The following is a 15903-nucleotide window of genomic DNA, read 5'->3' on the forward strand; positions in this document are numbered from 1 at the left end:
AAATAGCAGAACGACCGTCCAGACAACCTTCCAGACTAAGCCAGGGCTGCGAGGGCCGGCCGAGACTGTGCAGGGCTGCGAGGGCTGGCCAGGACTTCAAGGACCGAGCCCCTACACGACTTTCATGCATTGGGCCTCTAGTATTATAAATAGTGAGTTAAGGCAAACTGATTAAATTTTTTAATTCAGACTTATTTATGATTAATATGAGGGAACAGTACTATTTTATTAATCTTATAAGATTTTTCTCTTCTATATTCTTTGTGGTTATGGCTGTCAATATCTATTCTCATGTTAAAAACAGTTTCAGGGATGAGATTAAGGGCCTGTAGTTTCAGATCATTAGAGACTTGAATTACAACTTTCTATCTACATTTATTAAGAGTTAAAGGATAAATCTGGTGTAAGAAGTGGACAGAGCTGAAATACCTAGTGCTAAGCTTTACATATGAGTAAACTATACAAGTAAGGGATGTAAACTAGAATTCCCAAGCTTTATTCAACAGAAGTTAACATAAAACTCAAAAGATCTCCATGCCATAAGTATTGAAAGGCATGTTATCTTTAGAAAATGAAGATGGATTAGGATTGAGAAGCATGGAACATAGAAAACTATATAAAAATCAGGAAGCATTTGCTTAAGCCACTGTAAGATTTTATTAACCTGTAACAATAATTTGACCTTGATGATAGACAAATAAGATATTACAGTATTTTTTCTCCTTGTATCCCATGATTATTAGGAAAATGGAGGCTTTTAGTCTAACAGTGATTTCAAGCATGAACTTTTTTGGAAACAGATTTTCTGTTAAGTCCCGGCTTCACTATTTACTAGGTGTGTGACTTTAGGCAAGATACTTAGTCTCTTTTCTCCTCAGTTCCCTCATCTGTGTAATGGGATAATCCTATATAATAAAAGGCTAGTATGCAAACTGACCGAACGGCAGAATGACCGATCGCTATGACGCGCACTGACAACCAGGGGGAAGATGCTCAATGCAGGCGCTACGCCCAGTGGTCAGTGCACTCCCACAGGAGGAGCGCCACTCAGCCAGAAGCTGGGCTCATGGCACAGCGGTGGTGGCAGGAGCCTCTCATGCCTCCGTGGCAGCACTAAGGATGTCCGACTGCCAGCAGAGAGCAGGCCTAAGCCGTCAGTAGGACATCCCCCAAGAGCTCCCTGTGTGAGAGGGTGCAGGCACCCCCCCAAGTGCACGATTTTTTGTGCACAGGGCCTCTAGTAGAAGTATAATGGTTAATATTAGTTTATCTGACTCAGAATTATTAGGATTCAGGGAGTTAATAAATGTATAGCATTTAGAACCATATCTCTCACATGATGCTAAATAACTGCAGAAGTCAGAATTTTAGAAAATTGACAAAGAATACACTATTCAAAAAAAGTAAATAATAAAAAAAGTTCTGTTTATCAAGCATTAGTGTGTTTTTTTAGACATTGGTGGTGGTGGGCATCCCATGCAATTATTTTTGAAACAAACTGCCCTTGTCTTACACAAAACTAAAAATGATACTCTTGAAATCTTACAATCTCTTACAACTTTTACTATTAAGAGTTCTCCTTCAGAATGTTACATTTTTTTCCTTTGCCTGGATCCTGACTTTCTCTGTCCTGGTTTATACTGGCCCTGCTTCTTTCGACAGCATCCAGATGCCAGGATGACTATACAGCAGCAAAGAAAGAGGACAGAGGTACAAAGGGCCACAGGAATCAACCACGTCTTTGAAGTCACAGATGTCCCATCTGGTGTTTTGTCTTCGTTCTCAGATGTGTGGTTTCTGCTGTTGTACCCTTTGGTTTTGTTCAGTAACTGCTTGCTGCTGTTGAGTCGGGATGGAATGGGCATATGAGAAAGTTTTGTGTCTATGGGCACAAAGAAAGGAGAAATAGTCTTGTTATCTGGATTGTTGATGAAATCAGCACTGGGTGACACCTTATTTTTTTTTGTGGCAATGGAACCATTCAGGGAAATTAATCTTGCCCAAGAATCTGTGGCTAATTCCTCGGAATACCTGGTATGGGTTGCGTTAACCAACTCTTGATGTGTGGTTGATGATGGAGCCTCTATTGATGTTAGCATTTGGTTTATCATGGTGGTTTGTTGTTTATCTAAATTCATAGTTTTTAGATTTCTTAGTCTGTCCCATCTATCAGATGAAGAACGGGTATTTAGATATGTGGGAGGTGATTGTCCAAAAACCAGCAAATCTGGATCTATACCTGAAAGATAAATAAGGCATCATTCATGTTATTTCTATTTTAAAAGAAAGGACCTTATTCCTGGCTGGTGTGACTCAGTGGTTGAGCTTCAACCCAGGAAGCAAGAGGTGACCAGTTTGATTCCCTGTGAGGGCGCATGCCTGGTTGCTGGCTCGATCACAGCAGGGGTGTGTACAGGAGGCAGCTGATCAATGATGTTCCTCTCGCATCTATGTTTCTATTTATCCCTCTCCCTCCTCTCTCTCTAAAAATCAATAAAAACTTTTTTTTTTAAAGAAAGGACCATAAAATATAGTTTGGAGAAGTCTCAGGTTTTGCTGGTATGAGTTATTGAACTAAGATAACTGCTTACTTCTGAATGGCTTAGAAACATACTGGCCGTGTTTGAATTTATCTTAACTTCCCAGGACATTTCCTTTTATGAACAGATAAGCTATATCATGGAGAGTACTTCCTGTCTGCCAGTGCTTTGGGGCAACAATAGTGAGTGTTAGTGCAAGAACTACAAAAACAGTAACCATTTGAGAGATATAGCACTTTTAAATAAACAAAGTAGGTCCTGAGCCTGGCCAACATGGCTCAGTGGTTGAGTATCGATCCATGAACCAGGAGGTCACGGTTCAACTCCCATTCAGGGCACATGCCCATTTGGGAGCTCTATCCCCAATAGGGGGCGTGCAGGAGGCAGCCCATCAATGATTCTCTCTTATCGTTGATGTTTCTAACTCTCCCTCTCTCTGAAATCAATAAAAACATATTTTAAAAAACTAGGCCCTGAGCAGTGTAACTGTATTCAAATGAGCAAAACCCTAAAGTTCATCCCTTTCCAGTGCCTGAGAGTCCTGATTTTGTCGTCACTGTTTTCTCTTACCTTGTAAACTAACTCCTTTTCTTCTGACTTCAGACCAGTGTAAATATCACTTTGACTTTAAATGGGAAGAAAAAACTCTGAGTAGCTTTCCAATAGTCCCTGATAGCAATCTCCCTCCCTGTGCCCCTCTTCTCTCTCTCTTCCTCCCTCTCCCTTCCCTTCCCCAAACATTCGTACATCCATTTCCTTCATTTCTCACTTTAGTTTTTGCCACCTTAACTATTCTGGCAAAATTATGCTTCTGAGGTTATCAGTACAGTGGGGCCTTGACTTGCGAGTGTCCCGACTAATGAGTTTTTTGAGATACCAGCTGTCTCTCCGTGGATTTTTGCATTGAGTTGACAGATTAATTTGAGTTAACGAACTCAGTCTCGGAACAAATTAAACTCGTAAGTCAAAGCCCCACTGTAGTTTCTCGTGTCTGGATCACCTGTGTCTCATTGCTTTGGCTTCCCTCCTGTCCTTGATATTGCTGGCCACGCTTTTAAAAAAACTTCTTCCATGACTCTCAGGAGAGTGCCTGCCTCTCATTCCCACCCCCCCACCCCCACCCCCCTTCCTTTTGCTGGTTCTTTTCTTGGTCCCAACTGGTTGTGGAATTTTCACAACCTTTAGTTCTTGGTCTTCCACTGTATTTTCTCTTCATCTCATACCCACTCCAAAGAGAGTATTCTCATCAACTGTCACGACTACAATGGTAGCACTGGAACCCACATGCCAGTTTCTTCCTCTCTCCTGAGTTCTGATCTCATTTCTCCTGTGTTCTACTGGAGGCAGACATGTCCTGTCATCACTGCACGTCCCCAAAGCCAGCATCATTTTGTCTGCCTCTGTCTGACACAGTAGCATTGACATTCTATCATCACTCATGGTGGAATCTGCCAGCCAAGTGATTTTGATTCCTCTCTTCCTATATTGAAAAAGTAATGCCATCCAATTCCTTCCCAATACGCTGGTCGCCATCCCTCCTCATCCTTGCACCTCCCATGACCTTGTCTGGATCCACTGCCTTCCTGACTGTGTTGTCTAACCTGCATCCTGCATAGAGTTTTCCTAAGCTCAGAGCACCAGACACACCTTGAACGATGGCATTTTATTATTAGGTACCTTTTACTCTACTCCGCCCACAGCCCTTCTGTTACCTGGCCTACCCTACCTCCCCCGTATTGTCAGTGCAGCCCCAAACATGCCCTGTTGTAGCCCCACCAGTGTTCTTACTTCCCCCTTACCCCCCCGCCCCACAGAACTCCTTGTCCTGGCTCTTCCTTGAAGCCTCTGAATTATCTAGCTTGCTTTACTCTCCCCTTCTTTTGAGCCTTTGTACTTGTAAGACTTGTCACATCAACTAGATTTTTAAAAATTAAATTTAATGGGGTGACATTTGTCAACCTGATCATATACAACTAGATTTTTAAGGAGATTGAAGGCAGATACATGCTGCAGTCTTCTGCAATGTTGAGCACAGCCTGCACATTGATAAATTACCTCCTTCGTATTTTGATGATAAAAACCTATTCTTTTTTATGTTTATTAACTTGCACCTGAGATGATTATACACATGGGAAAAGAACACTTGAAATTTTTTTTCTAAAATAAAATACAATGGTTGTCTTAGGACCAATGATATGTTAATACTAGAGGTCCAGTGCATGAAATTCATGCACTGGGGGGGGGGGTGCGTGTGGCTGTCCCTCAGCCCAGCCTGCACCTCTCCAAGCTGGCACCCCTTGGGAGATGTCCAACTGCCAGCAGTCGGACATCCCTTTCACAATCCAGGACTGCTGGCTCCCAACCGCTCGCATGCCTGCCTGCCTGCCTGATTGCCCCTAACCGTTTTTGCCTGCCAGCCTGATCACCCCCTAACCCAGCCGTGGGCAAACTACGGCCCGCGGGCCGGATCCGGCCCGTTTGAAATGAATAAAACTAAAAAAAAAAAAAAAAAGACCGTACCCTTTTATGTAATGATGTTTACTCTGAATTTATATTAGTTCACACAAACACTCCATCCATGCTTTTGTTCTGGCCCTCCAGTCCAGTTTAAGAACCCATTGTGGCCCTCGAGTCAAAAAGTTTGCCCACCCCTACCCTAACCACTCCTTTGCCAGCCTGATCGATGCCTAACTGCTCCCCTGCCGGCTTGGTTGCCCCCAACTGCCCTCCCCTGCCGGCCTTGTCCCCTCCCCCCCCCCCCCGCCCCGCAATTAACCTCCCCTGCTGGCCTGTTCGCCCACAACTGCCCTCCCCTGCCGGCCATCTTGTGCGAGGGTGTGATGGTCAATTTGCATATTACCTTTTTATTATATAGGATATGTAAGCCTTGGTGCAGTCGTTGCCCCTGACATCCACCTTGGTAGAGTCTGTGCATGCAGTGTCTACAGGCCCCAGAACTACCGTTTAGCTTTCTTTTATTTCTTAGTGGTGTCCTCAGCCACAGCAGTAGAAATGCCTGTCTACTTTGGCTCCTGATGAGGGCTCATGTGATCATGAAACATGATGCTTAACCTCTTGTTCAATCACTTGATTTGTTATCACCTGGGATAAACTCATCATTGCTGAACTTGTCATTGCTGAACTTGTCATTGCTGAACTTGTCATTGCTGAACATGTCAAACTAAAAGGAATTTCCTTTTAGTTTTCTATCCAGGATGCTAAAAACCTGTCTGCCTGAGTGCCCAGAGTTCACTGAAAAATAATGATTTAGGGATTCCTTCGTGGCTATTGCCAGCTAGTTTCTAGGTCATGTGCCTCTATTAGGATATTAACAACATTCCTCAAAATACAAACAGAATAGAGACCATTACCGTCCGTTACGTTATATAAAATGGCACTGGTTCCAGGCTCCAATATGCAGCTTTCCAGCGTTGGGCAGTGGATATGGAGGCAGTTGACATTGTCGTGCATGGGATCGTGGTAGAAGACAGCCAAGTTACAGGCAACTGGAAGGGAACAGGCAAAGTACCTCTGCAGTGGTCCTGACTTCTGCCCCTTTGATGAGCTCTGAGAACATATTTCTTTCAAGAACATCGGATTACACCTACTGATTTCTTCTAAGTCCTCTTTCATATATTCCCTCCCATATGGGATCACCTAGAACAGTGATGGCGAACCTTTTGAGCTCGGTGTGTCAGCATTTTGAAAAACCCGAACTTAACTCTGGTGCTGTGTCACATAGAGAAATTTTTTGATATTGGCAACCATAGTAAAACAAAAACTTATATTTTTATATTTATTTTATATATTTAAATGCCATTTAACAAAGAAAAATCAACCAAAAAAATGAGTTCGCGTGTCAGAGGTGACACAGTGTGTCATAGGTTCGCCATCACTGACCTAGAATCATTTCCCAATCCCATGAAAAATTCAATTGGCTACAAAAACTTCTGAGGATATGTATATATATTCAGATTTCTAGGCGCAGTAGCCCTCTCGGAATGCTAAAGTACTGGAGTTCACCAGAGAAAGAAGTGGGAAAATGCAGTGACAACTACTGAATCAGAAGAGGGAATAACAGGAAGGGCAAAAATAGCAATGACTACATTACTGGGTGGGGCCAGATGGTGGGAAGGCAGCTGGCCTTGACCCTGACTGCAGGTGTGCTCTGGCCCTATGGTGCAAAAGCACATCCAATGAACAGCACAATCAGTGTCCCCCAGGAGTAGAGAGAGAAGCATGTCAGCATTTGGATTTTAGCAATTTCCCTCATGTTCAGAAGTAGATTGATGCCATGAGAAAATGGTGAGAAGGTACTGCCTCTCCCTGCCCACTCCCCCCGCCCCCTCAGTGAAAGTGTCTGGAATTAGAAGCATCTCTTAGAAGTACATTATTTGCTCATCTTATCTCCCTTTTTCTAAGTAAGATTACTCCTTAAAATATATGGTGTTATTGCTGGAAAACCTAAAGTCATATTTGTTTTTTGTTTTGTTTTTTAATATATTTTATTGATTTTTTACAGAGAGGAAGGGAGAGGGATAGAGAGTTAGAAACATCGATGAGAGAGAAACATCGCTCAGCTGCCTCCTGCACACCCTCTACTGGGGATGTGCCCGCAACCAAGGTACATGCCCTTGACCGGAATTGAACCTGGGACCCTTGAGTCCGCAGGCTGACGCTCTATCCACTGAGCCAAACTGGTTAGGGCTAAAGTCATATTTGTTGAATGCAGATCTTCAGTCTGTCCTCCCTAACGTGCAACATATATTTCCCTGCTGCCCTGGAGTGGGAACCACTTGATGGGGAATATCCATTGGCCAAAAGGTATCAACTCCTCTAATAAAATAAGATTACAGAGCCATGGTGTAAGATTACCAGACCTCAGCGATGCCGAAAGCTGCTGTGGAATTGCTGTTGCTGAACCTGTACTCCTGTGTAAGGTGATCTGTGGGAAGTGCCTGTCCCCCATTACTTCTGGGACATCCATGTTTCTGCACTGTGTACTTTTCCAGTAGGAGAAAGAATAGGACAAAAGTCAGTAATACAGCCCTAGCTGGTTTGACTCTATGGATAGAGTGTCAACCTGTGGACTGAAGGATCCTGGGTTCAATTCCAGTCAAGGGCACATGCCTGGGGTTGTAGGCTCTATCCCCAGTAGGGAAAATGCAGAAGGCAGCCGATCAATGATTCTCTCTCATCATTGATGTTTGTATCTCTACCTCTCTCTTCCTCTCTGAAGTCAATAAAAATATATTTTTAAAATGTCATTAATACATTGCTAATACATTACAGATTACAAACACATTCCCTGAGGCTGTCCTGTAAAGTCTAAAGCAGCGGTTCTCAACCTGTGGGTCGCGACCCCTTTGGGGGTCGAACGACCCTTTCACAGGGGTCGCCTAAGACCATCGGAAAACACATATATAATTACTATGCTTCAATTATGTTCAATTTGTAACAATGAAAATACATCCTGCATATCAGATATTTACATTATGATTCATAACAGTAGCAAAATTACAGTTATGAAGTAGCAACGAAAATAATTTTATGGTTGGGGGTCACCACAACATGAGGAACTGTACTAAAGGGTCACGGCATTAGGAAGGTTGAGAACCACTGGTCTAAAGGAAAGGAATAAAAAATACTCAATTTTCGACATTAAATTTCTGATAAGAAAGTTGGTGCTGTAGGGAACAGTTTTTACATCTCTGTGTACATTTGGGGTCCCTTCTGAGCAGGTTCGCTATTGCAGGATTGTGGCATTTTTAAGATCTGGCTTCGAGCTGGAAACTGAGAGGTGTGTTTGTGCCCTTTCTTCTGGAGAAAGACAGTCACAACTTGGAAGCCACAGGATGCTTCCTGGAACTCGACTGGATGCTTGTACTGTCCTCAAAGTCCAGAGGCCACGGCTTCCCTCGTGTTCAGAGGTAAATTGATGCCATGAGAAAATGCAGAGAAGGTATACCCTCCCTCACAGCCTGTCAGTGAAGGTGTCGGGAATGAGAAGAATCTCTAAGGTGAAAATCTGGGCCCTAGCAAATTTGGTTCAGTGGACAGAGCGTTGGCCTGCAGACTGAAGGGCCCCAGGTTTGATTCTGGTCAAGGGCACATGCCTGGGTTGTGGGCTTGATCCCCAATAGGGGTGTGCAGGAGGCAGGAAGCAGCCAATCAGTTCTTCTCTCTCATCATTGATGTTTCTATCTCTCCCTTCCTCTCTGAAATAAGTAAAAATATATTTAAAAAAAAAAAGCCAATGGCATATGAGGGGATACCTGTATTTTTTTTTTGAAAACTGGATTGGCTACCTTTTCAAAAGATTTCCCTTTAATAAAGTAATTGCTCTCCTCTGTGCCTGATTAACTTCTGAGGACTTAGCCTGTGACAGCATCGCACACTGTGGTCTTTTGACAGTTTTTTTTTTTCTTCAATTTTTTTGACAGTTAGTTTAGATTCTCCAAGTAACTCTAATTTGCATTCCAAAAATCTTACATGCATATTGGATAGGAGGCATCGGCAATTAACAAGTCAGAATCCAACCACGGAAAGAAAGTGTGGAACAACCAAGAGAAATAATTTAAAGTGGTGTGTAGCTTTGTTGCTTCTTTTTAAGTAGCTTTAACATCTTGGAAGAATGAAAAATCAATGAAAGAAGTCTTTAGACAATTGCAAGTTAAAATTCTGTAACAATGAAATATTTTCCTAAGTACAGGCTTTTGTGGATGTTCTATGGATGACATTAAATCCTGATTCTGGATTGCAGACTAAACATATCTGTTAGGATATTTTGAAAATTAATCTCTCCTTTCTTCCTTATCTTTTTGTTTTTCTATTTGACATATATCTCCCTATTTGTTTCAAAATATGAATCCAACCTAAATTCCTGTTTAATACATCCCACATTTGGTCAACACAAGCAAACACATTTAAAAGTTTTGAACTGATATCAATATCACCAAAAGAACTTTGAAAAGGAAATTATTTGTAAAATTAAATATGCTGTTTTGGGCTATAGGAATGTTGTTAGTTGACACTTGGAGAAATAGTTTCATTTCGCACTTTAGTGAAGGAAAGAGGATTCTCTGTTTCCTGTAGATTCCATAGCATTTGGGGTCATGGCTAGGTTTGCAGATCAAGCCTACACTGTCCCAAACGGCAAAGTCAGTCTCAATGTCTCTCCATCCCCCCTCCTCTCCCTCATCTCAGGGCATCTTTCCTAGTTGTTTTCAACTGTTTACTGGACCCTCTGCCCAGGACTCCTTACTTAGGTCTTCATTTTGGAAGTTTCCTCTTAGTTTTGCTCAGGCATATCATTGACACTTACCATCCTTCCTCAGACAGCAGCTCCTACTGCATTTCTGGCCAGTGCTTTCAGAATAATACCTCAAGAACTGAGCTCCCATCTTCTGAGACTCCTCCAGGTCGACCAGAAGACCCGGGAAGCGACGGATCCAGCAATCCCTGTAAAAAACGGTGGGTGAGCAGAGGGCGTCTGAAGTCCACCCCATGCTTAGGAGCAAGATCACGTCTGCTGCCACCACCGCCACATGCATTTCCCTGGTAAGGAGATTCGGCAAGAAGTCTGACGTCCAGGCAGAAGCTGGAGCTGACCATCAGGGTTCAGGGCAGTTTCTGGGCTTCGGGGCTGTTGCTAAGGAACAGCTTCCTTGGAACTCTCCTGGAGGGTCACGTTCTAGAAAAACGAGGCTGTTCTTTGACTGCATATTGATTTTTCTTTCGTTTCTTCCCAGTTGAATCCCAGGTGAACATTTGATTTGCTGGTGTTAAATTCTGAACACTTTTCAGGCCATTTCAATACTTTGTCCTTTAGCCTCTTAAAGATGTGGGTCCTCTCCTCTCCTTTCTTCTTTCTCTGAAAGTGAATCACCACAAACACCTTTTACTAAGTAAATAGAAAGGCAAGTGGAAATCCTAGCCAAGTGTCTTTCTGAGGGCAACAATAGTTTAGTCATTTGACGTCAGATAAAGGAGGGATCCATTTCACCAGAAACAAGACATCATTTTGTAAGGAACTTGTGTGACTACAGACTCCCCCCCCCCCCCCCCCCCCCCGCCAATCTCTTTTTCCCCTGGTATAAAATTTTTGTTTTCACTTAAAAAAAAAAAAAAGAAAGAAAGAAAGAAAGAAAAAGAAAAAGAAAGAAACCTTGAAAGTAAATGAAAACAGAAAATAAAATTAAAGTTTTTAATTTTGCTGTGATTTTGAAAACATTGAATATGGATCCTGGTCACTTCTCAGGGCGAGGTATTTGTTTTTTGCCAAAGCCAGACAAAAGCTTTCTTAAAAGAAGACTACAAAGATTCTGCAAGAAGAACAGCCCCATAATGTAGATGGAATACAGCACCCATTAAGGTGTATGTTGTCCAATCAAAAATCAAAGGTGTAATTCGCAATGAAAATTGTGAAGACGTTCAAGTTGGGAGTTGGGATTTGTCTGATCTGCTTTCTGATATTCACGTTTGGAAGATATAAAGTAACCTTCTTGGTGAAGCCGATTCATAAAGACACAGTATCTCTGACTGAAGCAGAGGAGTTGCAAAGAAATGTGCATTAGGAAAATGGTAAAGTGTTTTTAAATTTCTAAATATTAATAAAATTACTTCCATGGCAATGCTAAACATTGAACATATATTAAAGGCAGTGAAACTAGCCTCTTACTTTCATGAAGACTGTGTGTTTTATGTCCCAGGATATTCAAGATGACATTAGTTCAAAGCATAAAACTTGCTTTTTTTGGGTTCCATTTTACACAGAGCACCAGTGGTAATCAGCTTCGGGCATAAAGTACTACTCTTTTTTTCATTCAAGTAAACTTTTCCTATCCTGGGATCTATATTTCTTCCCTACTTTTTGCACAATGACTCATTCACTGACTTGACAGAAATTAACATTCTTTGAACTTTCATTTCACCACCTCTTTCCTAATAATAGCCTAACTATCACATCTTTTGAGTTTTAGAAACATAAATATTAATAATCAATAATAAAGAGGAAAATATTCAAAAGACTGAATAACTTTAAAAACAAAACATTTGCCCTACCTGGTTTGGCTTACTGGCTAGAGCAGTGATGGTGAACCTTTTGAGCTCGGTGTGTCAGCGTTTTGAAAAACCCTAACTTAACTCTGGTGCCGTGTCACATATAGAAAATTTTTGATATTTGCAACCATAGTAAAACAAAGACTTATATTTTTGATATTTATTTTATATATTTAAATGCCATTTAACAAAGAAAAATCAACCAAAAAAATGAGTTCACGTGTCACCTCTGACATGCATGTCATAGGTTCGCCATCCCTGGGCTAGAGCATTGGCCTGCGGACAGAGGGTCCCAGCTTCCATTCCGGTCAAGGGCACATACTTAGGTTGCATGCTCGATCCCCAGCCCTGGTTGGGGCTCATATGGGAGGGAACCAATTGATGCGTCTTTTTTACGTCCATGTTTCTCTCTGTCTCTCCCCCTCCCTTTCACTCTCTCTAAAAACCAATAGAAAAATATCCTTGGGTGAGGATTAAGAGCAACAAAAAACGTTTACTTTCTTCCAGGCAATAATTACATTATGTGTTAACTCCTAACCTTGCATAAGCCACAAAAAATACACTGAAAATGATATGTATTTTATTCTAATGAACTCATAGAAAGCAAGTTTCAGGTGCTCACCTGCAAACAATCTGACTATTCAATCTGTTCCATGGGGAGAGGGGAGACAAGCTCCCTAATGGCAAAGCAAGGAGCAGATGAACAAAAAATTACCCCTGTTTTTCTATGAGATTGCATCGCTATTCTGGTTAGTTCATGCCCTGGGAGCATAAACCAGAAAGACTACTTTCTAACCTCGTAACCTCCACATCTTTCATCACATCAAATGTAGTTTCTTTTGTGTGATCTAATTCCTTGACGTTCTCATGTTCCCTGCAGGGATAATGGAACAATCCACAATTGTTCAATCCTTTTGCTATCGAATGATGTTCAAGTGAAGGTCAAAGTTGCATTTTGGAGGGGGACAGTGAGGGCGGGGTGGGGAGAGGACATCTGTAATACTTTCAACAATAAAGATAAATTTAAAAAAATTAAATCTACAAATTCCAATGTAAAGGCATGCTTCAAAATTTTGTAAACATTTTTTTGGCGATTGCATAAATATTGAGCCTTGGAATGAGTAACTTCTTAAAGCCAAGTACTTTGAAAAGGAGAGCTGGAACATGGACCACAGGGCACAGGGAGGATTACACAACGGGCACAGAGATGGGGCCCAGCCACATCTAGTCTCAACCGTGCCCATGTGAGATGAAATTGCAGAAACCAGAAAGCAACTACAACTCTGAATAAAACATTGCTAAAGAGCTTTGAAATACCCAGGATCTTTGCACTATTGCCATGCGGTGATATATTGTACTTATTTCCAAGTGGTACTCTTGAGAGAAGTTCAAAAATTAGATTCCTGCCTTAAAAGCTACTCATCTTTCCCAGGAGCCTGGTTCTGTAGCTCTGGTGTGGGAAGCAGAATTCTTATTTTTATAAATAAATGCCCCAGATGCTTTCCTAAGATGTTTGAAAAGCACTGATATAGGTGATTGAAATCAATGGAAGTTTTGTCTCTGTGTAGATGTTCAACCTAGTTTATATAGAGCCATTTTAAGAACTGTGCTACTTTAAATTGCTCCATATGCTTTAAGAAAGGAAAATTTGACTTTGCTTGTTAAAACAAATAAAAAAGTTGTCCTAGCCCTAGCTGGTTTGGCTTAGTGGATAGAACGCCGGCCTGTGGACCCAAGGGTCCTGGGTTCGATTCTGGTCAAGGGCATATATTTCAGTTGCAGTCTCCTCCCTGGCCAGGGCCCTGTTCAGAGCAAGTGCTGGAGGCAACCAATCGATATGTTTCTGTCACATCGATATTTCTCTCTGTCTTTCCCTCTCTCTTCCACTCTCTCTAAAAATCAATGGAAAAATATTCTCGAGTGAGGATAAAAAAGTTTTCTAGGAATATTGGAGGGACTGAAAAATAAAGATAATTTTTAAGTGGTAGTGAAGTAATAGCACAGGTTTACTAAATTCAAAAGATGTTTGAAAAACAGTCAATATTTCATCCTTATTTTAAAGATGCTAATTGTGTATTTACTGAACATTTTCATTTCATCACTTGAAAAAAATGATGCAAATTTTAAAGAAATCGGGTCTGAGAAATATAAATGTCATACGTTTTTTAAAAAGTGTTTTGCTTTTATTAAATTGCTATACATTCATTTAAAAGAACCAGACCATATAGAAAAATATAAAAAGAAATAAAAACTATTCAAGATCTTATAATCTTAACATTTTGGAAAATCCTTCTAGGCATCTCTAAAAAACAGATGCATGTACACAATTTTGCGTGAATGGATTCATAGTGGTTTAGAACCTGAGTCTTTTTTTTTTTTTTTTAAATCTCCCCGCGGGTTATGTTTTTACTGATTTTTAAAGAAGGAGAGAGAGAGAGAAACATTGACGTGAGAAAGAAACAGCTATTGGTTGACTCCTGTATTCACCCAACCTGGGATTGAACCTGCAACCTAGATATCTGCCCTGACTGGGATTCGAACCCACAACCTTTTGGTGTATGGCCACTGAGCCACCCGGCCAGTGCTAGAATTTGTTTGTATTTTAATCCATTATAAATTTCGCCGAAACCGGTTTGGCTCAGTGGATAGAGTGTCGGCCTGCGGACTGAAAGGTCCCAGGTTCGATTCCGGTCAAGGGCATGTACCTGGGTTGCGGGCATGTCCCCAGTAGGAGATGTGCAGGAGGCAGCTGATCGATGTTTCTCTCTCATCGATGTTTCTAACTCTCTCTCTCTCCCTTCCTCTCTGTAAAAAAGCAATAAAAATATATTAAAAATAAATAAATAAATAAATTTATATTTTTCAGTGTCTCTAAAGCAGTGGTTCTCAACCTGTGGGTCGCGACCCCTTTGGGGGTTGAACGACCCTTTCACAGGGGTCGCCTAAGACCATCGGAAACCACATATATACTTACATATTGTTTTTGTGATTAATCACTATGCTTTAATTATGTTTAATTTGTAACAATGAAAATACATCCTGCATAACAGATATTTACATTACAAGTCATAACAGTAGCAAACTTACAGTTATGAAGTAGCAACAAAAATAATTTTATGGTTGGGGGTCACCACAACATGAGGAACTGAATTAAAGGGTCACGGCATTAGGAAGGTTGAGAACCACTGCTCTAAAGGAAGATGTCTACATCGAAAGTAGTAATCGCTCTGATATTTCATTCTCTGTATGTGTGAAAATTTGCTCTGCACCGCACCTTCCTCAGCTCTGAAAGAGTATAAAAATAGTACTGCAGTCTGGGTAAAGCCCAACAGTGCCTGGCACTATTATGTATAATGATAACATTCAGTAAATGGTAACAGCAATTATTATACATTGTTTCCCAATTTTTTTATTGTTAAAGCAAAATTAAGATAAACATCTTGTACTTACATTTTCCCCCATTCTAGGTCAAAAGGTATATTTTCCACAAATTCTTAAAGAACTAGCCTAACTCTGTGTTTGACCATTATTTTAGCCTCTGTAAAAAAGATTGTGATGTAAAATGCTTGAAGTGAATCATAGCTACCACAAAGGCCTGTCTTTGTTATTCAGTGATCAGTCAATAACAGATCTATAAAATTATGCCTTCAGGTATATATAAGCAATATTTTCATGAGCTTAGACATAATATTTTACATCCTTTGTAAATCAAAGACTTTATATTGCTCTTCTAGTTTAACAGAAAGCTTACTGTGTGCTATTTACAAGACTCAATCTTTTAAGATGCTTCCAGTACTAAATGATGTTATCCTGTCGGGACCAAGAAGCTTACAGGATCAGTGCCCAGTGTTGTCAAACTAACACCCCAGATTCCCTGTCCGAGTTGATCTTGCTCTGATAATATTACCATGGGAGATTTGCTTTTCTAAAGCACATCATTCTTTGAGCGTGATTTTTTTTTTTTTTGGCCTGTTTTTAAAAGGCAAGAAAATACCAGTCTGAGGCGTATCTATGACGGTTGGGAAACAAAAGCGCCATTGGTGAAAGATTCTAAAGGGCTGAGGAGAGACTAAGAGCCTGTTCTTCTTGGCTGACCACTGAACCTGGCATTGTCGCTGATGGAGGCACAAATACACCGCAGGTCCAAGTCTCTTCGATGCACGGGGTGCCTCCCAGGCCCAAGTTCCCCAGCTAAATGCCTGGTCCTGGACATGGAACTTTATCAATCAAAGAGGTTGCTAAAGTCATGGTTACTCACCCCCCAAGAACCTTAGAATGTCTCAACTGCACCCGCATTGAGGAC

The 15903-nt window shown here is 41.2% G+C and overlaps 1 protein-coding gene across 1 annotated transcript; it reads right to left on the reverse strand.

The window, feature by feature from the left end:
• Positions 1-1228: 1228 nt before the first annotated feature.
• On the reverse strand, positions 1229-10093 carry MANSC4 (MANSC domain containing 4). The gene is made up of 3 exons (XM_059682455.1): positions 9865-10093; positions 5912-6046; positions 1229-2239 (listed from the first exon to the last, which is right to left on the reverse strand). Exons 1-3 carry the CDS (start codon positions 10091-10093, stop codon positions 1590-1592), a joined length of 1014 nt encoding a protein of 337 aa, XP_059538438.1. The 3' UTR covers positions 1229-1589.
• Positions 10094-15903: the final 5810 nt, after the last annotated feature.

This window comes from Myotis daubentonii, chromosome 2 (genome assembly GCF_963259705.1).
Source record: "Myotis daubentonii chromosome 2, mMyoDau2.1, whole genome shotgun sequence".
Classification (NCBI taxonomy): domain Eukaryota; kingdom Metazoa; phylum Chordata; class Mammalia; order Chiroptera; family Vespertilionidae; genus Myotis; species Myotis daubentonii.